This window comes from Triticum dicoccoides, chromosome 5A, assembly GCF_002162155.2.
Source record: "Triticum dicoccoides isolate Atlit2015 ecotype Zavitan chromosome 5A, WEW_v2.0, whole genome shotgun sequence".
Taxonomy (NCBI): domain Eukaryota; kingdom Viridiplantae; phylum Streptophyta; class Magnoliopsida; order Poales; family Poaceae; genus Triticum; species Triticum dicoccoides.
This window is the reverse complement of record NC_041388.1, coordinates 46,986,922-47,011,677: the sequence shown is the minus strand read 5'-3', so window position 1 is coordinate 47,011,677 and position 24,756 is coordinate 46,986,922. Positions and strand designations below refer to the sequence as shown.

Sequence of the window (24,756 nt, the reverse complement as noted above, 5' to 3'; positions counted from 1 at the left end):
CTCGGTCGCTCCCGCAGGTGGCCAGGAGCGAACCCTAGCTGCCGCCAGAGCCACACCCAGTCATCGCCCACCCCCTCGCTGCTGTCGGTAGGACTCGCCGGGCAAAACCCATGTGGCTCGGTGGCGGCGGGGTCCTTTCCGCTCAGGGTGGTGTGGCGCAAGCCGCTCTGGAGGGAGCTCGGGCGCGCTGGTGCTTGGGCGGAGCTTGAAAGTACAAATGCAACGAAATGAATGTCTTCCTTGAAGAAGCAACATAGCATTTGACAGTCTGCCTAATTATAATGGTATACTAGGAGTTAATTTGCTTATCCCTAAAAAAGAAAGGTCCATTTGTTAAAATTAGTTGTTGTATAGGGATAGAATTCTCTTTAAATTGTAAACCTATTCTATCTCTTCTTCTGTTTCAACCTCTCCCGAATATCTCTCTGTAAACCGATCGATCTAGTCTCGATCCAAACTTGTAAGCCACGGCATATGTTCCATATAATGCAGTGCGGCCCGAGCAAAGGGTTCTACACTTCCCATAATATTTGACATGGTAACAGAGCCTCTTCCTCAACAAAAACGCATCTAGCTACCTTCCTCCATCGAGAGCATGTCTACCACCTCCGCCGCCATGTTGCCCAGCACCATGGGTGCACTTTCCACCACCTCCTCCACCACCTTCGCCTCCTCATCCACCACCACCACCGCATCCCTTGGACCACCACCACAGGAGAAGCTGACGAGGGGGAATTTTCTTCTCTGGAAGGCCGTCGTGCTGCCGCAGATCAAAGGAGTACAGATGGAGCATCACCTCGACGAGAAGAGCCCGGCACCGCCGCCCACCCTCACCATCACCAAGGACGGCAAAGAAGAGCAGATCGCCAACTTTGCAAGAACCCTCTGGTATGCACAACAGCAGCAACTTCAAGGATATTTGATGGGCTCTCTTTCCCGCGATATCCTTGCACAGGTCGCCACGTTCCAGACGCTGGCCGAAGTTTGGCGTGCCATTCATGCCATGTTTGCTGCTCAGAGTCAAGCTCAAGCCATAAACACCCGCATCGAGCTGACCAATCTTCAGAAAGGTAATATGACAATGGCTGAGTACCTTGGCAAGATTAAAAGTCTTACAGATGAAGTTGCCTGCACCGCCGCCGCGCTCTCCGATCCGGGGATCATCTCCAAAATTCTCGCTGGACTGGACATGGAATATAATCCTGTCGTCTCGGCGCTTGCTGCTCGGGTGGAACCGATCACGGTTCAGGAGCTCTACAGCCAGCTCCTGAGCTTTGATGCCTGCCTCAGTCTTCTTCACGGCACCAACCTTCGCCAATCTTCTGCCAATGCTGTCTCTCATGGTCGCGGCCGTGGGCGCGGTCACCAGGGGCAGCCCCGCACCGGTGGGCGCGGGCGTGGCCACTTTCAGGGAGATGGCGGCTACAACAGCTCTGGTGGCGGCGGCTACAATAACTCCAGCAACTACACCAACAAACCAGCAGGCGGCGGCTTCAACAACAACTCCGGCCGCCGCTCCTCTTCCTCCCGGGGGCGCCCTCAGTGCCAACTCTGCAAAAAGGCAGGACATGAAGTTCTGGATTGCTGGCATAGGTATGATGAGGATTTTGTCCCCGACGCACGTCTTGTTGCTGCAGCTATGCGCGAGCAAGGGGGCGATGGTGTGTGGTACGTAGACTCTGGTGCAACCGACCACGTTACTGGTGAACTAGAGCAACTCGCTCTCCGGGAGAAATACCTTGGCAATGATCAGATTCACGCTGCAAGTGGTGGAGGTATGGATATTCAACACATCGGTCAAGCTTTTATTAATTCTCCTACTCTTAAACATGATCTTGTTCTAAAGGATGTTCTTCATGTTCCACAAGCTGATAAAAACCTTGCCTCTATGTCTCGCTTAGCCACTGATAATAATGTCTTCTTTGAAACTCACCCTCGTTACTTTTTTATAAAGGATCGGGCAACGAGGGAACTTCTACATCATGATAGATGCATTGGAGGGCTCTACCCCATCTCATCCGGAGTTTTCAACCACAGGCGTCGTCATGCTTATTCTGTCATCAAGCCCTCTTTGGCACGGTGTCATCAAAGATTAGGACACCCATCATCAGTCATAGTCAAACAAGTAGTTAATAGAGGCAATTTGCCCTTGTCATATAGTCAATCCAGTGAGTCTGTTTGTGAAGCTTGTCAGTGTGCCAAGAGTCACCAACTCCCTTATCCTAGGTCAAACAGTGTGTCTCATGCTCCTTTAGAGCTTATTTACAGTGATGTATGGGGTCATGCTAGAGATTCTTTTGGAAGAAAAAAATATTATGTCAGTTTCATTGATGATTTTAGCAAGTTTACTTGGATTTACTTGTTAAAGCACAAATCTGAAGTTTTTTCTATGTTTCAAGAATTCCAAAAGCTTGTTGAAAGGCACTTTAACAGGAAAATTTTGGCAGTCCAAAGTGACTGGGAAGGGGAGTATGAAAAGCTCAACTCTTTTTTCCGTAGCATAGGCATTGAACATCATGTCTCTTTCCCTCATGCTCATCAGCAAAACGGCTCTGCTGAGAGAAAACATCGCCACATTGTTGAAGTTGGTCTTTCCCTCCTTGCACATGCCTCCATGCCTCTCAAATATTGGGATGAAGCATTTATCGCAGCCACCTATCTTATCAATCGTCTTGCGAGTAAAGTCATTGGTAATTCCACTCCATTAGAGCGATTATATCATCAAACACCCGATTATAACTCTCTTAAATTTTTTGGGTGTGCTTGCTACCCAAATTTGCGTCCATATAATCGCCACAAGCTCGAGTTTCGATCCACCCAATGTGTTTTTCTTGGCTATAGTAATCTCCACAAAGGGTACAAATGCTTAGAGATTGCAACTGGCCGTATCTATATCTCTAGAGACGTTGTTTTTGATGAAACCCTTTTTCCGTTTGCCAAACTTCACCCAAATGTTGGAGCTCTCCTACGTGCTGAAATAGCCCTTCTTCCAGATCACGGGGGAGAATTATATAAAGCTGATCCTGTGAAGAATTCCATAAAAAATTCAGATTCTAGTGATATTTGTGCATATTCGGGTCATGATTTCATGTATGCAGAAACAGACAAAGAAGGCACTGGATCCCATGCAGATTCAGGTGGCAGCGGCGCAGATTTGGGTGGCAGCGGCGTTCGATCCGAGGCAGATCCCTGCGCCAGTCCCGCTGTCTCCAGCGCCGCGCGATCCAAGGACGATCGCGGGCATCCGCATGCAGCCAATCGCGTTGGGGCGACTGACAGGCCCGTCCGTGTGGAGCCCGCCGTCTCAGCCGCGCTGGTGGCCGACAGCCCGCATGCAGTGGGGCCCGATGCTGAGCCCACCTCGTCAGGAGCGGACGGGGGCGAATCCCCTCGCGCCACCAGCCCGTGGGCCGACCCAGGAGCCGACAGCAGGATGCCTGACACGCCTGCGTCGCGATCCGCCTCGAATCGGGAGCCGGATCGGGAACCTGCGGCTGGCACGGTTGCAGCTGATCTTGCAGGATCTTCTGTGGCGCAACCAACAGCGACTGCCACACCGGGATCTTCTGTGGTAAGCTTCACCAGCAGCAGCTCTGCGACGCCATACACGATCTCAGTCAGGTATTATCAAGGCAAAAGAATATACTGATGGTACTGTAAGGTATGACAGGGTCAAAAGAGCTTTCCTTAGTAGTTTTTGTGAACCAACCCACTTGCATGATGCACTTAATCATAAAGAATGGAAGGAGGCTATGGATAGTGAATACAATGCACTCATGAAAAACAAAACTTGGCACTTAGTACCACCAAGGAAGGGAAATAATGTTATAGATTGTAAATGGGTATACAAGATCAAGTGAAAATATGATGGAAGTATAGACAGGTACAAGGCTAGATTAGTTACTAAAGGATTTAAACAAAGGTTTGGCATTGATTATGAAGATACCTTTAGTCATGTTGTTAAGGAAGCTACTATTCGGCTTGTGTTGTCTATTGCTATTTCCAGAGGTTGGAGCCTACGGCAACTAGACGTTCAGAACGCGTTTCTTCATGGTGTTCTTGAGGAAGAAGTGTTCATGCGGCAACCACCGGGATATGAGAACCAAAGCACATCACATTATGTCTGTAAGTTGGATAAAGCTTTATATGGTTTGAAACAGGCCCCTAGAGCTTGGTACTCAAGATTGAGCATGCAGTTACAACAACTTGGGTTTACACCATCAAAAGCAGATACATCTTTGTTCTTTTACAATAAAGGCAATATCACTATATTTGTGCTTGTTTATGTTGATGATATAATTGTTGCTAGTTCAAGTTCAGATGCCACCACCTGTTTGCTTAAGGATCTGAAATTGGAGTTTGCTCTTAAGGATCTAGGTGATCTTCACTATTTTCTTGGAATAGAGGTTAAACAGGTAAAGGATGGCATACTTCTCACACAGGAAAAATATGCTACTGATATTCTCAGGAGAGTGGGATTGGAACATTGTAAACCTGTGAGTACACCAATCTCAACCTCAGAAAAACTTACAGTTGAAAGTGGAGAAGTGCTTGGACCAGAGGATGCAACAAATTACAGAAGTGTTGTAGGTGCTTTACAATATTTGACTCTTACACGTCCTGACATTTCTTACTCTGTGAACAAAGTATGTCAATATTTACATGCACCTAGAACTACTCATTGGACTGCAGTCAAGAGAATTTTGAGATATCTTAAGTTTTCAGAGGGACTTGGGCTTCATATTACCAGGTCTTCATCCATGCTTGTTACTGCATATTATGATGCAGACTGGGCAGGTTGTCCTGATGACAGAAGGTCCACAGGTGGTTTTGTTGTGTTTCTGGGAACAAACCTTGTATCATGGAGTGCAAGGAAACAGGCTACAGTTTCAAGGTCTAGCATTGAGGCTGAGTATAAAGCTTTGGCTAATGCAACAGCTGAAGTAATGTGGATACAGACTTTACTTTATGAGCTTGGAATTAAAGCTCCACAAGCTGCTAGGTTATGGTGTGATAACATTGGTGCCACCTATCTTTCAGCTAATCCTATTTTCCATGCACGAACCAAACATATTGAAGTTGATTTTCACTTTGTCAGAGAAAGAGTAGCTCGAAAGCTACTTGACATTCGGTTCATACCCACAGGAGATCAACTTCATGTTGGCTTTACAAAACCACTCACCGTGAGATGGCTAGATGAGTTCAAGTACAATCTTAACCTTGGCAAAGCTTCATGAGGTTTAGATTGAGGGGGAGTGTTAGAATTAGTTGCTGTATAGGGATAGAATTCTCTTTAAATTGTAAACCTATTCTATCTCTTCTTCTGTTTCAACCTCTCCCGAATATTTCTCTATAAACCGATCGATCTAGCCTCGATCCAAACTTGTAAGCCACGGCATATGTTCCATATAATGCAATGCGGCCTGAGCAAAGGGTTCTACGCTTCCCATAATATTTGACACCATTTACTTGTCAAATTTCAAAACAAAACCAAATAGCCAATCGGGATAGTAAAAAGATCATGATAAAGGGCATCCATATTAAAGACTAAAACCACTGACCTAGTTTTCTCATGGGTGTGCATTTCTCGTGAAAATTGGAGGAAGCAAAGAGGAGAGGAACAAACCTCGAACGAAGCCTCGACCACAGCGGTCGGCAACTGGTGGTCCTGCTACTTGTAGCCATGGTTGCCTCCTCCCCTCCTAGGGCATCGTCTCCTCCAGTGCTCGCGGGTGAGTGCCTTGGGGCCCTCATCTGGATCATCGCAGGTACATGTTGCCATGGTTCGCCGGAACTCTAGGGTTTCAAAGGGAGGAGAGAGGGGTGCTGTGTGTGGACTTCCTCTTCTGTCAAGCGGAGGTTGATCGTAGGATGGGTGGCAACTAAGGCATTGAGATCAGAGGAGCGGTGATGCAGCAGCGTCCTCCTTGTTGGTGGTGGAGTGATGGACATGAATGAATACCTGGCATTGGGGAATGACTCCGATATGCAAGCAGCGAAGGTGGTGGCGCGCACACTGATCCTCACCATCGCATTGGATCAAAAGGGCCTGGTCCTCCACGCTGCTGCAGAGTAGGCATGGGTCGCCATGGGGGTCGCTCGCCATCCATGGTGGAAGAAGGGCCAGCCACGGGTAGTCCTGGAGGAAGGGGAAAGGGGATGGGGAATTGAGCGGCAGCACGCAACCTCTATCAGGAGGAGAGCTGGCCAAACGGGCCGGCACGACACAACACAACCCGACACGTGCTAATCGTGCATGGCATGGCACGGCCCACTGGGTCACGATTAGTAAATGGTCCATGTTTTGTTGGCCCATGTGCTGCGCCGAGGCACGGCCCCTCGGCAAATCTGGCTAGCCCGCCGGCCCACCAGGCACGATAGGCCCACATGTTGTTTGGCCTGCTAGGCTATTTTTTTGGCCTATTGGGCTGTTTAATTCCATATATATATATAGATAAAATAAATAAACGGGTCATATGTCGTGCCGGCCCATGTGCTCAACCTTGTGGCCTAAGCACGGTGCACCGCGTGACTAGCACGGCCCGATTAGCCCGTGCTGGGCCTGGCCCGTCATGTGTCGTGCCAGCGTGCTCGTGGGCTGGCATGCTAGGCACGGCCTGTTTGGCCAGCTCTGATCCCAAGGAACCCTGCGTGAGGGGAAATCGAGCACCAAGAGATGCAGATGAGGAGGGGAGCGGTTCGTGCAGCGTCGGATGGCTGTCTCGGGATAGAAAGAATTGGTAAAAACTAGTGCAAGAGTGAATTACGTAAGAAAAAATCGGCGGGTTGTTCCTTCGATGGATGGGAGGCTGTGTCAATGAATGACTACGTACACATTCACCTTTAATAGTACATGTATGAACTTAATTTATTCCCTTTTGTGGGTTAACTTAATTTTGAACACAATGTGAAATATTCAGATACAACATAGCATAAACTCCAAACACACATTACCAAACATGACTGCATGACTGGGTGAACTTGTTTTAGCGAAACAAACATAACATAAAACTATGTAATCGAACGTAAATCGACAAATACATGGAAGAAACTAATTCTCCCGCGCCTTCAACTCGAACTGAGCGTAGTACCTCCTGATCTCCTCGATAGTGCACGGTTCAATCACATTTGCTATCGACTACCTCCCTCTCTACCCTCTGGGGATCCTGAATGTATAATTGGGGTCGTTGGCAACTTGGCATCATCGCAATTATCAGAGGAAATCAACATGGCAGCCTTGACTTTCTCCTCGGCCACGACAACCAGCTCCTCAGTAATCTCGACCTCTATCTCGGCCAAGGCCTCCTCCGCACCCATCCTTCTTTCCTTGGCACCAACCCTTGCAGTTTCCTCAGCCAAGGAGGCAACAATGGCGGTGTTTGTTTGTAATCCAAATTCAGATAAGGCTAACTTCTGACGGAGCAGAGCGGAGGCCTGTTGTCAGGAGGCTTGGGCCATAGCAGATCAGTGTGTGTGTGTATCCTTTGTAAGCCGCCACATGTGATAAGATCATCGTTGTAAATCCCTCGTGTTTGTAATGTCTCCCGATATAGTGAAGTTTCACTGGCTACGCTGTGGTTTTTACCCTTCTCATTGGGGGGGGGGAGGGGGGGGGGTTCTTGCATCCGGGTTCTGATCTTTCAGGTACACCACTGCCACCCCCCTGAAATACAATGTTAAAACACCTAGGTGCAATCTCACATCTGACCACGCCCACGGCCATATCCTTCATGACTAGTGCATCTACATCCTCCTAGAAGCCATCATTAGATCCCCAACCTCCTCCAAACTCCTCCAAAACTATGACCACTACCCCTGCCGGGACCTCTACCTCGTCCTCCATCGGCTAAAATAAAGTCACCCTATTCAAGTTTTGATTCATCATGAATTCCATCACCACATTCCTGGTGCCAGTGTCCCATCAATTCACAATCACCATAGAAGATTGGCAATTTCTCATACTTAACATGGTACCACTCCTTCTCCCCTCCATTTGTAATGTACGCAAACCTAGTGATTATTTTGTTAACATTCATCTTTACACGAAGGCAAAAGTCTCCTACAAAACCAGACGATAACATATGTTCTACATATTCCACATATGTTCTTTCCATGGATGAAATTATTCAGCAACATATGCACTTGCGCCCAGACAAATAACTTGTCAAGGACTATCGATCTAGGATTCCGAAAATCCGTCATACTCTTCAATCAATAGAGCTTGGTTTTAAAGAGCCAGGGACCCATGAACATAGCTTTGTTCCAGTCCCCTAAACACTTGGATTTAATCGTAAAGAGGTTATCTTCAATCCTTCTCCAAATTACATCTTATGCATGATTCCAAGCCAATCTTATGTTGAAGAACAGCGCACTAGGCTAAACCCCTCGTGTCGTGTGCACTATCATGATCGCCAGCCACTTGGCCTGTTGCGGGAGTTCCATGACTTCATCTTCCCACACAACGTGATTATTGTTCTCCTCGTGCAGATGGAATCGGCCCAATAGATCATCAACACAGCTCTTGCTTGTTCTCCATGGACGGAACAAACCGCGGATCTTAGGAAGAGAGATCGACAATCAACGGGGACAATCTCACAGTCGACTGAGGAAACTCTTGGCGACGTACGCGCACTGACAAAGGACAAAGAAACCCTATGTTTTTTGCTAGGGAAAAGAATCGGTATATGCTAAATGTAGTTTTTGCTAGTTTCTATCAGAGGACAGCCTCATGGCATTGAATGGAGTTTTCATCTGGTTTTATCAAATTAGCCGAGTAATTTTGCCTTCTTAAGGAATGTGGACCATCCATTCTTGTGATCCAAGGGACATGATCCATCAGTGCTAGTGGGCAATCTTTGTGACATTCTTCCATTTAAGGAGCAAAATCAAAGAAGAAATGGGAGACCTAAATAGGCACTCGAGGCCATGGACCTCTCACAGCCTTGGGTCCGTGCCGTCGAGCTTCCACCCCCCCTCGTCGGGTCCTCTCTCCACAACCTCGCTAAGCTCGCTGCCACCATGCACATCGGTCGACATTGATTGAGCGCGAGCTCCGAGGTAAGCAATGTATTGACTGTTCTTCTTCTTCCAACTATTACACCAACATCTCAAAGTCTTATTCAAGTCCGCCACCTCCCCGAGCGAGTTTTTAGAGAGATGGCACAATTACAATGTGCCGCCGATGCATACCACCGACATGGCGGCTGCCAAATCGGGGAAGCATCGGGGGCTCAGGGCTGAGGAGGGCGCGGCTGCTGGAGAGGGAAAATGGGTCACAAAGTCAGCTCAAGCCGAGGCTTAGTTTTCAAGTTGTCAGATGTATGCCCTTTTACGCCGAGTTTGGTATAGTAGTGTGGCTCTCGAGGCCGTTGACCTCTAGCAGCCACAGCTCGTCGCCATCGAGCTTTCACACCCTCGCCGGGTCCTATCTCCGTGACGTCCAAGCTCGATGCTGTCGTTCCCACCGGTCGACATTGATTGGCCACAAGCTCCTAGGTAAGCGATGTACCGACCGTCCTTCTTCTTCAAATATTACAATGGCATCTCAAATTCAGACAGGCTAATTCAAGCCCGCCACCTCCCCGAGCGAGGCCCAATGGCTGGTTGTCAGAGAGATGGCCGATGCGCACCTTTGACAAGGCGGGCACCAGATCGGAGGAGCATCGGTGGCTCCGGCTAAGGAGGGTGCGCCGGCTGAGAGGGAGAAAGGTTTCCACGTAGAAAATCAGAGTCAGCTCAAGCCGAGGCTTAGTTTTCATATAGAAGATCTAAAGTCAGTAGCAGTCAGTCATAGGTTTTCCCTTTCCTCGGTGGGCACATCGTGAAGTACAAGTCCCACCAAGCAAGATTAATTACCCACAAACCTGGAACTTGTACTGACCGTTTTGTTACAGATACAGATATAGCACGCAAAACTAATTGCTGGCCACGTAGATCTGCCACCTCCGGCATGCTACTTCTGTACCTGGTATTTCAGCTCCTTATTATCGTCAGCGGCATCGATGGAGATGGTCGAGCCTTGACATGCTTCTCCATTGACCAGCATGTCCACAAGAACTCTTGTCACATTTTTCTTCATCCACCTTTTAATAGGCCTTGCGCCATACACCTGCAATACATAGTACATGTATGCATAGTAAGCAGGATATGTACAAATAACTACCCAAATAAGTATGATTTCGTTTGGTAAAAATAACATGCACTTACCGTGTCGTGTGCTTCTGACCAAATGACATCCAATGCGGCATCTGTTACAAGCAGAGAGATGCCCTTATAAGCTGCCGTATCAATGACCCTCTTCATCTGGATTCTCGTGATCTTCCTCAGTTCATCGTGTGAAAGCGGCTCAAACATCACAATTTCACTCAGTTTGTTGAGAAATTCAGGCTTAAAGCGTTTCTCGACCTGCATCATCAACAAGTAAATTTGTCAATCAGCAGGGTGCGCACCGGGACTTTACAAGGGACAGTTTGGGATACATATACCTGTTTCCTGAGAAGATCTCGTGCAGTTTCTATGTTTTCTCCAGCCATTCTAGCTGACAGGTTCTCTGCTCCTAGAGTTGAGCTCATGATGATGATAGTGTTCTTGAAATTTATGTTGCGTCCTTTCCCATCAACCAGCATGCCATCATCAAGGAGTTGAATGAGAACCTTGAATATCGAAGGATGTGCCTTATCCGCCTCATCAAAAAGAACAACGCTATACGGTTGGCTCCTGACTTTCTCGGTGAGTTGTCCATCTTCTTCGTAGCTTTAGAAAGTCAAATGGAAAAGTGAGACGTGAGTAGGAATTTCAGAAACAAATACAAGTCCAAAGTGTGTACAAGCTAAACCTTCGAGGTCCTCCAATGAGACGTAACACAGAACCACTATCGGCATATTCAGACATGTCAAAGCGGACTAATGCCTTCTCATTGTCAAACAACTTATCGGCAAGTGCTTTCGCAAGCTCTGTCTTTCCAACACCAGCCGGGCCCAAAAAGAGGAAAGAGCCAATTGGTTGGCCAGATTGATCAAACCCGACCCTAGAACGTAGCACTTCTTGGGCAACCAAATTAACCGCTTCATACTGTCCAACAATCCTCTCATGCAATCTGTCTGCTAGGTGGCTCAACTTCTCTTCCTCTCGACCAAGTGTGGTGATCGGAATTTTAGTCCATCGGCTCACAACCTTCATATAACAATAGAATATGGCATGAACATCACACGGAAACAAATGAAAACTACTCACACTGATACGATTAGCAAGGAATGTTAATTTACCTGGGCAATATGGCATGGACCAACGGTTAACTCTTCCGGTGCATTTATAGTGTTAGTATCCTTATTTTGAACTTCTTTTTGCTTATGCAACTTCACGGTAGTGCATGCCTCGTCCATCAAATCAATTGCTTTATCAGGAAACTGGCGACCTGACAACAGCAAAATCCACAATTTCTTCAAGATGCACAAACCTACGAAAGTGAACTGAATTAGCTCTCAACCATATGACGAACTTACCGGTAATATAGCGGCCAGCGAGCTGCGCAGCAGCAGCAAGAGCATCGTCGCGAATTGTCAGTCCATGGTGGTCTTGGTACCGGTGCTTCAACCCCTGCAGGATGGCAACGGTCGCCGGCACGCTCGGCTCCTCGACATCAACCCTTTGGAACCGCCGATCGAGCGCCGCATCCTTCTGGATGTATCTGCGGTACTCTTCGGATGTGGTAGCGCCTATGCAACGGATGCGGCCACGGGCCAACGCCGGCTTGAGGATGTTGGCGGCGTCCCCGGTGCCGTCTCGGTCGCCAGCACCAACAATCATGTGCATCTCGTCTATGAAGAGGATGAGCTTGCCACGGGCATCCTCCACCAGCTTGATGGCATCCTTCAAGCGCTGCTCAAACATGCCGCGCCACTGAGTCCCCGCGACCATCGCCCCGACGTCGAGCTCCGCCACGCGGGCCCCGGCGAGCGCGGCGGGGACCGCCCCAGCTGCGATGCGCTGGGCGAGGCCCTCGACGATGGCCGTCTTGCCGACGCCGGCCGCCCCGACAAGCACGGCGCAGTTCTTGGTCCGGCCGCAGAGGATGCAGATGACGCGGTCGATCTCGTCGTCGCGGCCGATGACCGGATCAGCCCCGGCGGGGTCCAAGGTCTTGAGGAAGGCCGGCCTGGAGGTGAAGAGGGACCTGAGCTCTTCCTCGTACAGCCTCAACGCTGTACAGGCCAATCCAACGGCAGTGACGGACAATACTCTGATCATGGCCTTCTCCCCCTCCCCCATCCCGTTTGATCGATAACCTAACGTGATCGAAGACCAGGAGCGACCTGGTTTTGAAGCTGGCTGGGTAGATTCTCTCGGAGGCTAGCCATAGCTACTACGGCAACCAATAAAAGGCTGGATTTGATCGATTTCTTGAGCAGCACGCCACGCTGAATCCCCGTGGATGGTCCCACCTAATTCTGTATAGTCAAATAATATGGCTAAAATTAAATTTCAAAAAACAAATATGGCTAGTACCTCGGTCGACCGGTCCCGCTCCCACATCAGTCGACTCGCCATCTGTTTGATGTGAGGCACAACGGCCGTTTGATCTCCTTTACACGTCATCGTCTTCCCCCGCAAGCACAGGAAAAAGGGCCCTCAGCTAGCCCTGTGGTCGCAACATCGTCACCTGCCGGTTCCAGCACTGTGCGCTCGCGGATGCAACATCCCTACTGGCCGGCTCCAGCATGCAGCAGATTCTGGAGATGGGAGACAGCTCTGGAGACACAAATGTGGGTGGGGCCCATATGGGACATGTCGATTGCGGGAGGTGGCCGGCGCGAGGCTTGATCGGTCGCCGATTCTCAAGGTTTTCCAAATAATATGGCCAACGCTAGGCATCAACCCGATTATCCCAACGCAAGGATTTGTCACCTTGCTAGCCGCCCGATTAGCATGTTCGGGACATTTAGATGAAATCCTCAGTCGTCCTTATCGCGTCATCGCCCGATCATCTTGGAGGCCCGCAAGAGGCCATCTCCCCCGCACCATGTAGCATCGCCGGCTGCCATCACAGCACTATCAATCTCATTGCAACTCAAAGCACCCTCAACGGCCTTTTCAGCACGGTGCTTCCTTCACAACACCGGCTTGCAGCACACCACCGCAACACTCCCTTGTCATACCCATCTCTGGCCTCACAGCACCGGTGGACACAGTTGCAGCATCGCACTCGCAGAAAATCCTGTCAGCATCACACCACAATCGTGCCCCCTCGCCGTACTCATTCCTGGCCTTCCAACAATGGTTACCACTGTTGCAGCATCGCTTGCTTGTTTGGCACTCTGCTTGTAGCTTGCCACAGCGCCGCTAGCATCCCTGGAAGACCTTTGCAGGAGCGAGCAAGCACACTGTCGCTTGAAAGAAAAAGAATTGTGGAAGCGTATGCAGTTCGGCAAGGACGCGTACGTGTTATATAGAGATGACAGATTACAAGAGGAGGCGCAGGTTGTTACTAGGCTTGGCCTCTACTCCAAGCTACACAAAGATAAACCTTTCCTAGCTAACAACCTGCCGCCCAAGATTACACGCACGTATACACAAGACGTGACAACATGTCACAAAATACTAGCCTATACAATTTCTACAAGCCTATCATTTAACATCCTCCCTCAAACTTAACTCATCAAGGTTCAGATTGTTCTTGAAGGCTTGAAACTGTCGAACTTGTAGAGGCTTAGTAAACCCATCAGCAACTAGATCTCCTGTTGGGATGAACTGTATTTCTAGTAGCTTCTGTGCTGCTCTTTCACGAACAAAGTGATAATCAATTTCTATGTGTTTTGTTCTGGCATGAAATACAGGATTTGCAGAGAGATACGTTGCACCCAAGTTGTCACACCATAGTTGTGACACATGTGATCTTCCAATTCCTAGTTCATCAAGTAGAGTTTCTATCCACTTTACCTCAGCAGTTACATTTGTCAGAGACTTATATTCTGCTTCAGTACTGGAACGTGATACTGTTGCTTGTTTCTTTGCATTCCAAGATATAAGATTAGACCCAAGGAAAACAGCAAAACCTCCAGTAGATCTCCTGTCATCTGGACACCCAACCCAATCCGCATCAGAGAATGCACTTATTGCAGTTGATGGAGACCTACATATAGCTTAAGTCCTATGTAAAGAAGTAGGTGTTGGGGAACGTAGTAATTTCAAAAAAAATCCTACAAACACGCAAGATCATGATGATGCATAGCAACGAGAGGGGAGAGTGTGTCCACGTACCCTCGTAGACCGAAAGCGGAAGCGTTAGAACAACGCGGTTGATGTAGTCCTACGTCTTCACGATCCGACCGATCCAAGTACCGAACGCACGGCACCTCCGAGTTCAGCACACATTCAACTTGATGACGTCCCACGAACTCCGATCCAGCAGAGCTTCGAGGGACAGTTCCGTCAACATGATGGCATGATGACGGTGATGATGATGCTACCGACGCAGGGCTTCGCCTAAGCACCGCTACGATATGACCGAGGTGGATTATGGTGGAGGGGGCACCGCACACGGCTAAAAGATCAATGATCAATTGTTGTGTCTCCAAGGGGTGCCTCCCTCCCCGTATATAAAGGAGTAGAGGAGGGGGAGGGCCGGCCCTCTCTAGGGCGCGCCATAGGGGAGTCCTACTCCCACCTGGAGTAGGATTCCCCCCTTCCAAGTTGGAGTAGGAGAGGTGGGAAAGAGGAGGGAGAGGAGAAGGAAAGGGGGGTCGGGCCCCTCACCCAATTCGGATTGGGCTTGGGGGGCGCCCCCCCCCCCTCCTATGCTTCCTCCTCCTCTATTCCACTAAGGCCCATACACTTACCGGGCGGTTCCGGTAACCTCCCGGTACTCCGGTAAATTCCCGAATTCACCCGGAACCATTCCGATGTCCAAATAGAGTCGTCCAATATATGGATCTTTACGTCTCGACCATTTCGAGACTCCTCATCATGTCCATGATCATATCCGGGACTCCGAACTACCTTCGGTACATCAAAACATATAAACTCGTAATATCGATCTTCACAAAACTTTAAGCGTGCGGACCCTACGGGTTCGAGAACTATGTAGACATGACCGAGACACGTCTCCGGTCAATAACCAATAGCGGAACCTGGATGCTCATATTGGTTCCTACATATTCTACGAAGATCTTTATCGGTCAAACCGCATAACGGCATACTTGTTCCCTTTGTCATCGGTATGTTACTTGCCCGAGATTCGATCGTCGGTATCTCAATACCTAGCTCAATCTCATTACCGGCAAGTCTCTTTACTCGTTCCGTAGTGCATCATCTCGTAACTAACTCATTAGTCACATTGCTTGCAAGGCTTATAGTGATGTGCATTACCGAGAGGGCCCAGAGATACCTCTCCGATAATTGGAGTGACAAATCCTAATCTCGATCTATGCCAACTCAACAAGTACCATCGGAGACACCTGTAGAGCACCTTTATAATCACCCAGTTACGTTGTGACGTTTGGTAGCACACAAAGTGTTTCCTCTGGTAATCGGGAGTTGCATAATCTCTTAGTCATAGGAACATGTATAAGTCATGGAGAAAGCAATAGCGGTAAACTAAACGATCAAGTGCTAAGCTAACGGAATGGGTCAAGTCAATCACATCATTCTCCTAATGATGTGATCCCATTTATCAAATGACAAATCATGTCTATGGTTAGGAAACTCAACCATCTTTGATTAACGAGCTAGTCAAGTAGAGGCATACTAGTGACACTATGTTTGTCTATGTATTCACACATGTATTATGTTTCCGGTTAATACAATTCTAGCATGAATAATAAACATTTATCATGAAATAACGAAATAAATAATAACTTTATTATTGCCTCTAGGGCATATTTCCTTCAGTCTCCCACTTGCACTAGAGTCAGTAATCTAGATTACACAGTAATGATTCTAACACCCATGGAGTCTTGGTGTTGATCATGTTTTGCTCGTGGAAGAGGCTTAGTCAACGGGTCTGCAACATCAGATCCGTATGTATCTTGCAAATCTCTATGTCTCCCACCTGGACTTGATCCCAGATGGAATTGAAGCGTCTCTTGATGTGCTTGGTTCTCTTGTGAAATCTGGATTCCTTTGCCAAGGCAATGGCACCAGTATTGTCACAAAAGATTTTCATTGGACCCGATGCACTAGGTATGACACCTAGATCGGATATGAACTCCTTCATCCAAACTCCTTCATTTGCTGCTTCCGAAGTAGCTATGTACTCTGCTTCACACGTAGATCCCGCCACGACGCTTTGTTTAGAACTGCACCATTGACAGCTCCACCATTCAATATAAACATGTATCCGGTTTGCGATTTAGAATCGTCCAGATCAGTGTCAAAGCTCGCATCGACATAACCATATACGACGACCTCTTTGTCACCTCCATAAACGAGAAACATATCCTTAGTACTTTTCAGGTATTTCAGGATGTTCTTGACCGCTGTCGAGTGATCCACTCCTGGATTACTTTGGTACCTCCCTGCTAAACTAATAACAAGGCACACATCAGGTCTGGTACACATCATTGCATACATGATAGAGCCTATGGCTGAAGCATAGGGAACATCTTTCATTTTCTCTCTATCTTCTGGAGTAGTCGGGCATTGAGTCTGACTCAACTTCACACCTTGTAACACAGGCAAGAACCCTTTCTTTGCTTGATCCATTTTGAACTTCTTCAAAACTTTATCAAGGTATGTGCTTTGTGAAAGTCCAATTAACCGTCTTGATCTATCTCTATAGATCTTGATGCCCAATATATAAGCAGCTTCACCGAGGTCTTTCATTGAAAAACTCTTATTCAAGTATCCTTTTATGCTATCAAGAAATTCTATATCATTTCCAATCAACAATATGTCATCCACATATAATATTAGAAATGCTACAGAGCTCCAACTCACTTTCTTGTAAATACAGACTTCTCCAAAAGTCTGTATAAAACCATATGCTTTGATCACACTATCAAAATGTTTATTCCAACTCCGAGAGGCTTGCACCAGTCCATAAATGGATCGCTGGAGCTTGCACACTTTGTTAGCTCCCTTTGGATCGACAAAATCTTATGGTTGCATCATATACAACTCTTCTTCCAGAAATCCATTCAGGAATGCAGTTTTGACATCCATTTGCCAAATTTCATAATCATAAAATGCGGCAATTGCTAACATGATTCGGACAGACTTAAGCATCGCTACGGGTGAGAAAGTCTCATCGTAGTCAACCCCTTGAACTTGTCAAAAACCTTTCACAACAAGTCGAGCTTTGTAGACAGTAACATTACCGTCAACATCAGTCTTCTTCTTGAAGATCCATTTATTCTCTATGGCTTGCCGATCATCGGGCAAATCAACCAAAGTCCACACTTTGTTCTCATACATGGATCCCATCTAAGATTTCATGGCCTCGAGCCATTCTGCGGAATCTGGGCTCACCATCGCTTCTTCATAGTTCGTAGGTTCGCCTTGGTCAAGTAACATGACCTCCAGAATAGGATTACCGTACCACTCTGGTGCGGATCTTACTCTGGTTGACCTACGAGGTTCGGTAGTAACTTGATATGAAGTTTCATGATCAATATCATTAGCTTCCTCACTAATTGGTGTAGGTGTCACAGGAACCGGTTTCTGTCGTGAACTACTTTCCAATAAGGGAGCAGGTACAGTTACCTCATCAAGTTCTACTTTCCTCCCACTCACTTCTTTCGAGAGAAACTCCTTCTTTAGAAAGGATCCATTCTTAGCAACAAATGTCTTTCCTTCAGATATGTGATAGAAGGTGTACCCAATAGTTTCCTTTGGGTATCCTATGAAGACACATTTCTCCGATTTGGGTTCGAGCTTATCAGGTTGAAGCTTTTTCACATAAGCATCGCAGCCCCAAACTTTAAGAAACGACAACTTTGGTTTCTTGCCAAACCAATGTTCATAAGGCGTCGTCTCAACGAATTTCGATGGTGCCCTATTTAACGTGTATGCAGCCGTCTCTAAAGCATAACCCCAAAACGATAGCGGTAAAGCAATAAGAGACATCATAGATCGCACCATATATAGTAAAGTACGATTACGACATTCGGACACAACATTACGCTATGGTGTTCTGGGTGGCGTGAGTTGCGAAACTATTCCACATTATTTCAAATGTCGACCAAATTCGTAACTCAAATATTCTCCTCCACGATCAGATCGTAGAAACTTTATTTTCTTGTTACGATGATTTTCCACTTCACTCTGAAATTCTTTGAACTTTTCAAATGTTTCAGACCTCTGTTTCATTAAGTAGATATACCCATATCTTCTCAAATCATATGTGAAGGTGAGAAAATAACGATACCCACCGCGAGCCTCAATATTCATCTGACCACATGCATCAGTATGTATGATTTCCAATAAATCTGTTGCTCGCTCCATTGTTTCAGAGAACGGCGTTCTAGTCATCTTGCCCATGAGGCATGGTTCGCAAGTACCAAGAGATTCATAATCAAGTGATTCCAGAAGTCCATCAGTATGGAGTTTCTTCATGCGCTTTACACCAATATGACCCAAACGGCAGTGCCACAAACAAGTTGCACTATCATTATCAACTCTGCATCTTTTGGCTTCAACATTATGAATATGTGTATCACTACTATTGAGATTCAGCACAAATAGACCACTCTTCAAGGGTGCATGACCATAAAATATATTACTCATATAAATAGAACAACCATTATTCTCAGATTTATCGCATCAAACAAGATCCAGATATAATGTTCATGCTTAACGCTGGCACCAAATAACAATTATTCAGGTCTAAAACTAATCCCGAAGGTAGATGTAGATCAGGTAGCGTGTCGACGGCAATCACATCGACTTTAGAACCATTTCCCACGCGCATCGTCACCTCGTCCTTAGCCAGTCTTCCTTTATTCGTAGTCCTTGTTTTGAGTTGCAAATGTTAGCAATAGAACCAGTATCAAATACCCAGGTGCTACTGCGAGCTCTAGTAAGGTACACATCAATAACATGTATATCACATATACCTTTGTTCACCTTGTCATCCTTCTTATCCGCCAAATACTTGGGGCAGTTCCGCTTCCAGTGACCAGTCTGTTTGCAGTAGAAGCACTCAGTCTCAGGCTTAGGTCCAGACTTAGGTTTCTTCTCTTGAGCAGCAACTTCTTTGTCGTTCTTCTTGAAGTTCCCCTTCTTCTTCCTTTTACCATTTTTCATGAAACTGGTGGTCTTGTTGACCATCAACACTTGATGCTCCTTCTTGATTTCTACCTCCGCAGCCTTTAGCATTGCGAAGAGTTCGGGAATTGTCTTATCCATCCCTTGCATATTATAGTTCATCACGAAGCTCTTGTAGCTTGGTGGCAGTGATTGAAGAATTCTGTCAATGACACTATCATCCAGAATATTAACTCCCAGTTGAATCAAGTGATTGTTATACCCAGACATTTTGAGTATATGTTCACTGACAGAACTATTCTCCTCCATCTTGCAGCTGTAAAACTTATTGGAGACTTCATATCTCTCAATTCGGGCATTTGCTTGAAATATTAACTTCAACTCCTGGAACATCTCATATGCTTCATGACGTTCAAAACGTCGTTGAAGTCCCGGTTCTAAGCTGTAAAGTATGGCACACTGAACTATCGAGTAGTCATCGTCTTTGCTTTGCCAGACGTTCTTAACGTCGTCAGTTGCGTCTGCAGCAGGCCTGGCACCCAATGGTGCTTCCGGGACGCAATTCTTCTGTGCAGCAATGAGGATAATCCTCAAGTTATGGACCCAGTCCATGTAATTGCTACCATCATCTTTCAACTTTGCTTTCTCAAGGAACGCATTAAAATTCAACGAAACAACAGCACGGGCCATCTATCTACAACAACATAGACAAGCAAAATACTATCAGGTACTAAGTTCATGATAAATTTAAGTTCAATTAATCACATTACTTAAGAACTCCCACTTAGATAGGCATCCATCTAATCATCTAAGTGATCACGCGATCCATATCAACTAAACCATTACCGATCATCACGTGAGATGGAGTAGTTTTCAATGGTGAACATCACTATGTTGATCATATCTACTATATGATTCACGCTCGACCTTCGGTCTCAGTGTTTCAAGGCCATATCTGCATATGTTAGGCTCGTCAAGTTTAACCCGAGTATTCTGCGTGTGCAAAACTGTCTTACACCCGTTGTAGATGAACGTTGAGCTTATCACACCCGATTGTCACGTGGTGTCTCGGCACGATGAACTTTGGCAACGGTGCATACTCAGGGAGAACACTTTTACCTTGAAATTTAGTGAGAGATCATCTTATAATGCAACCGTCAATCAAAGCAGAATAAGATGCATAAAGGATAAACATCACATGCAATCAATATAAGTGATATGATATGACCATCATCATCTTGTGCCTTTGATCTCCATCTCCAAAGCACCGTCATGATCACCATCGTCACCGGCGCGACACCTTGATCTCCATTGTAGCATCGTTGTCGTCTCGCCAACTATTGCTTCTACGACTATCGCTACCGCTTAGTGATAAAGTAAAGCAATTACAGGACGATTGCATTGCATACAATAAAGCGACAACCATATGGCTCCTGCGAGTTGTCGATAACTCTATTACAAAACATGATCATCTCATACAATAAAATATAGCATCATACCTTGACCATATCACATTACAGCATGCCCTGCAAAAACAAGTTAGACGTCCTCTACTTTATTGTTGCAAGTTTTACGTGGCTGCTACGGGCTGAGCAAGAACCGTTCTGACCTACACATCAAAACCACAACGATATTTCGTCAAGTTAGTGTTGTTTTAACCTTCACAAGGACCGGGCGTAGCCACACTCGGTTCAACTAAAGTTGGAGAAACAGACACCCGCCAGCCACCTGTGTGCAAAGCACGTCGGTAGAACCAGTCTTGCGTAAGCGTACGCGTAATGTTGGTCCGGGCCGCTTCATCCAACAATACCGCCGAACAAAGTATGACATGCTGGTAAGCAGTATGACTTGTATCGCCCACAACTCACTTGTGTTCTACTCCTGCATATAACATCTACGCATAAACCTGGCTCTGATACCACTGTTGGGGAACGTAGTAATTTCAAAAAAATTCCTACAAACACGCAAGATCATGGTGATGCATAGCAACGAGAGGGGAGAGTGTGTCCACGTATCCTCGTAGACCGAAAGCGGAAGCGTTAGAACAACGCGGTTGATATAGTCATGCGTCTTCATGATCCAACTGATCCAAGTACCGAACGCGCGGCACCTCCGAGTTCAGCACACGTTCAGCTTGATGACGTCCCACGAACTCCGATCTAGCAGCGCTTCGAGGGAGAGTTCCGTCAGCACAACGGCGTGATGACGGTGATGATGATGCTACCGACGGAGGGCTTCGCTAAGCACCGCTACGATATGACCGAGGTGGATTATGGTGGAGGGGGGCACCGCACACGGCTAAAAGATCAATGATCAATTGTTGTGTCTCCAAGGGGTGCCTCCCTCCCTGTATATAAAGGAGTAGAGGAGGGGGAGGGCCGGCCCTCTCTAGGGCGCGCCATAGGGGAGTCGTACTCCCACCGGGAGTAGGATTCCCCCCCTTCCAAGTTGGAGTAGGAGAGGTGGGGAAGAGGAGGGGGAGAAGAAGGAAAGGGGGGCCAGCCCCCTCACCCAATTCGGATTGGGCTTGGGAGGGGGGCGCCCCCTCCTATGCTTCCTCCTCCTCTATTCCAGTAAGGCCCTGATACGTCTCCAACGTATCTATAATTTATGAAGTATTCATGCTATTATATTATTCTTCTAGGATGTTTTATATGCATTTATATGATTTTTGGGACTAACCTATTAACCTAGAGCCCAGTGCCAGTTTTTGTTTTTTCCTTGTTTTTGAGTTTTACAGAAAAGGAATACCAAACGGAGTCCAATTGACGTGCCAATTTTTGATGATATTTTATGGACCAAAAGAAGCCCCCGAAGTAAAAGAGTTGGGCTAGAAGAGTCCCAAGCTGTCCACGAGGGTGGAGGGCCCCCCTGGGCGTGGGCCCCTGCCTCGTGGACGACCCGGAGACTCCCCTGGCATGAAACCGACGCCAAAAATTCCTATAAATACAGAAACCCCCAGAAAATAACCTAGATCGGGAGTTCCGCCGCCGCAAACCTCCAGAGCCACGAAAAACCAATCGGGACCCTGTTCCGGCACCCTGCCGGAGGGGGGATCCATCACCAGTGGCCATCTTCATCATCCCGGCGCTCTCCATGATGAGGAGGGAGTAGTTCACCCTCGGGGCTGAGGGTATGTACCAGTAGCTATGTGTTTGATCTCTCTCTCTCTCTCGTGTTCTTGATTTGGCACGATCTTGATGTACCACGAGCTTTGCTATTATAGTTGGATCTTATGATGTTTCTCCCCTTCTACTCTCTTGTAATGGATTGAGTTTTCCCTTTGAAGTTATCTTATCGGATTGAGTCTTTAAGGATTTGAGAACACTTGATGTATGTCTTGCCGTGCTTATCTGTGGTGACAATGGGATATCACGTGATCCACTTGATGTATGTTTTGGTGATCAATTTGAAGGTTCCGCCCATGAACCTATGCATAGGGGTTGGCACACGTTTTCGTCTTGAATCTCCGGTAGAAACTTTAGGGCACTCTTTGAAGTACTTTGTGTTGGTTGAATAGATGAATCTGAGATTGTGTGATGCATATCGTGTAATCATACCCACGGATACTTGAGGTGACATTGGAGTATCTAGGTGACATTAGGTGTTATTCTAGTACGAACTCTATGATAGATTGAACGGAAAGAATAGCTTCGTGTTATTTTACTACGGACTCTTGAATAGATCGATCAGAAAGGATAACTTTGAGGTGGTTTCATACCCTACAATAATCTCTTCGTTTGTTCTCCGCTATTTGTGACTTTGGAGTGACTCTTTGTTGCATGTTGAGGGATAGTTAAATGATCCAATTATGTTATTATTGTTGAGAGAACTTGCACTAGTGAAAGTATGAACCTTAGGACTTGTTTCCTAGCATTGCAATACCGTTTACGCTCACTTTTACCACTTGTTCCCTTGCTGTTTTTATATTTTCAGATTACAAAAACCTATATCTACCATCCATATTGCACTTGTATCATCATCTCTTCGCCGAACTAGTGCACCTATACAATTTACCATTATATTGGGTGTGTTGGGGACACAAGAGACTCTTTGTTATTTGGTTCCAGGGTTGCTCGAGAGAGACCATCTTCAACCTACGCCTCCCATGAATTGATAAAACTTAGGACATCCACTTGAGGGAAATTTGCTACTGTCCTACAAACCTCTGCACTTGGAGGCCCAACAACGTCTACAAGAAGAAGGTTGCGTAGTAGACATCAGGCCCAATAAGGCCCATACACTTACCGAGGGGTTCCGGTAACCTCCCGGTACTCCGGTAAATTTACGAATTCACCCGAAACCATTCTGATGTCCAAATACAGTCGTCCAATATATCGATCTTTACGTCTCGACCATTTTGAAACTCCTTGTCATGTCCGTGATCATATCCGGGACTCCGAACTACCTTCGGTACATCAAAACATATAAACTCATAATACCGATCGTCACCGAACTTTAAGCGTGCGGACCCTACGGGTTCGAGACCTATGTAGACATGACCGAGACACGTCTCCGGTCAATAACCAATAGCAGAACCTGGATGCTCATATTGGTTACTACATATTCTACGAATATCTTTATCGGTCAAACCGCATAACAACATATGTTGTTCCCTTTGTCATCGGTATGTTACTTGCCCAAGATTCGATCGTCGGTATCTCAATACCTAGCTCAATCTCGTTACCGGTAAGTCTCTTTACTCGTTCCGTAGTGCATCATCCCGTAACTAACTCATTAGTCACATTGCTTGCAAGGCTTATAGTGATGTGCATTACCGAGAGGGCCCAGAGATACCTCTCTGACAATCGGAGTGACAAATCCTAATCTCAATCTATGCCAACTCAACAAGTACCATCAGAGACACCTGTAGAGCACCTTTATAATCACTCAGTTATGTTGTGACATTTGGTAGCACACAAAGTGTTTCCTCCGGTAATCGGGAGTTGCATAATCTCTTAGTCATGGGAACATGTATAAGTCATGGAGAAAGCAATAGCGGTAAACTAAACGATCAAGTGCTAAGCTAACGGAATGGGTCAAGTCAATCACATCATTCTCCTAATGATGTGATCTCGTTAATCAAATGACAACTCATGTCTATGGTTAGGAAACTCAACCATCTTTGATTAACGAGCTTGTCAAGTAGAGGCATACTAGTGACACTATGTTTGTCTATGTATTCACACATGTATTATGTTTCTGGTTAATACAATTCTAGCATGAAAAATAAACATTTATCATGAAATAAGGAAATAAATAATAACTTTATTATTGCCTCTAGGGCATATTTCTTTCAGTAGGAACATGCAAAAATTGACAGACCTTATTTACATGAAATGATATGTCAGGTCTAGTCAAAGTTAAGTACTGAAGTGCACCAACTATGCTTCTGTACTTTGTTCCCTCTTCTATGCTTAATGCTTTCCCTTCATGCAATGACAGCTTATCAGTAGTAGACATAGGTGTATTGGAAGGTTTATAGTCCTTCATGCCTACCCGTTTAATTATGTCTCTGGCATACTTTTCTTGAGTTAACATAATACCATCATGCAT

General features: G+C 46.4%; 1 protein-coding gene and 1 non-coding gene across 2 annotated transcripts; one reads left to right on the top strand and one right to left on the bottom strand.

Moving 5' to 3' along the window:
• Positions 1-1,148: 1,148 nt before the first annotated feature.
• Positions 1,149-1,280, top strand: LOC119304624. The gene has a single exon (XR_005148377.1). It is a non-coding gene; the product is annotated as a small nucleolar RNA Z247 (small nucleolar RNA).
• An 8,672-nt stretch (positions 1,281-9,952) lies between these two features.
• LOC119299157 (chaperone protein ClpB1-like) lies at positions 9,953-12,267 on the bottom strand. The gene is made up of 6 exons (XM_037576420.1): positions 11,502-12,267; positions 11,265-11,413; positions 10,835-11,172; positions 10,485-10,752; positions 10,207-10,404; positions 9,953-10,108 (listed from the first exon to the last, which is right to left on the bottom strand). The coding sequence occupies exons 1-6, from the start codon at positions 12,265-12,267 to the stop codon at positions 9,953-9,955; spliced, it is 1,875 nt and encodes a 624-aa protein (XP_037432317.1).
• Positions 12,268-24,756: the final 12,489 nt, after the last annotated feature.

What these genes read in the sequence shown, in the direction of transcription:
- LOC119299157 (XM_037576420.1), bottom strand. Translation starts at nt 12,267, where the DNA reads ATGGGGGAGGGGGAGAAGGCCATGATCAGAGTATTGTCCGTCACTGCC. An exon ending in GTCCATGCCATATTGCCCAG is followed by an intron (nt 11,173 to 11,264) that starts GTAAATTAACAT and finishes TGTTATATGAAG; the next exon opens with GTTGTGAGCCGATGGACTAA. An exon ending in GGTCAGAAGCACACGACACG is followed by an intron (nt 10,109 to 10,206) that starts GTAAGTGCATGT and finishes TATGTATTGCAG; the next exon opens with GTGTATGGCGCAAGGCCTAT.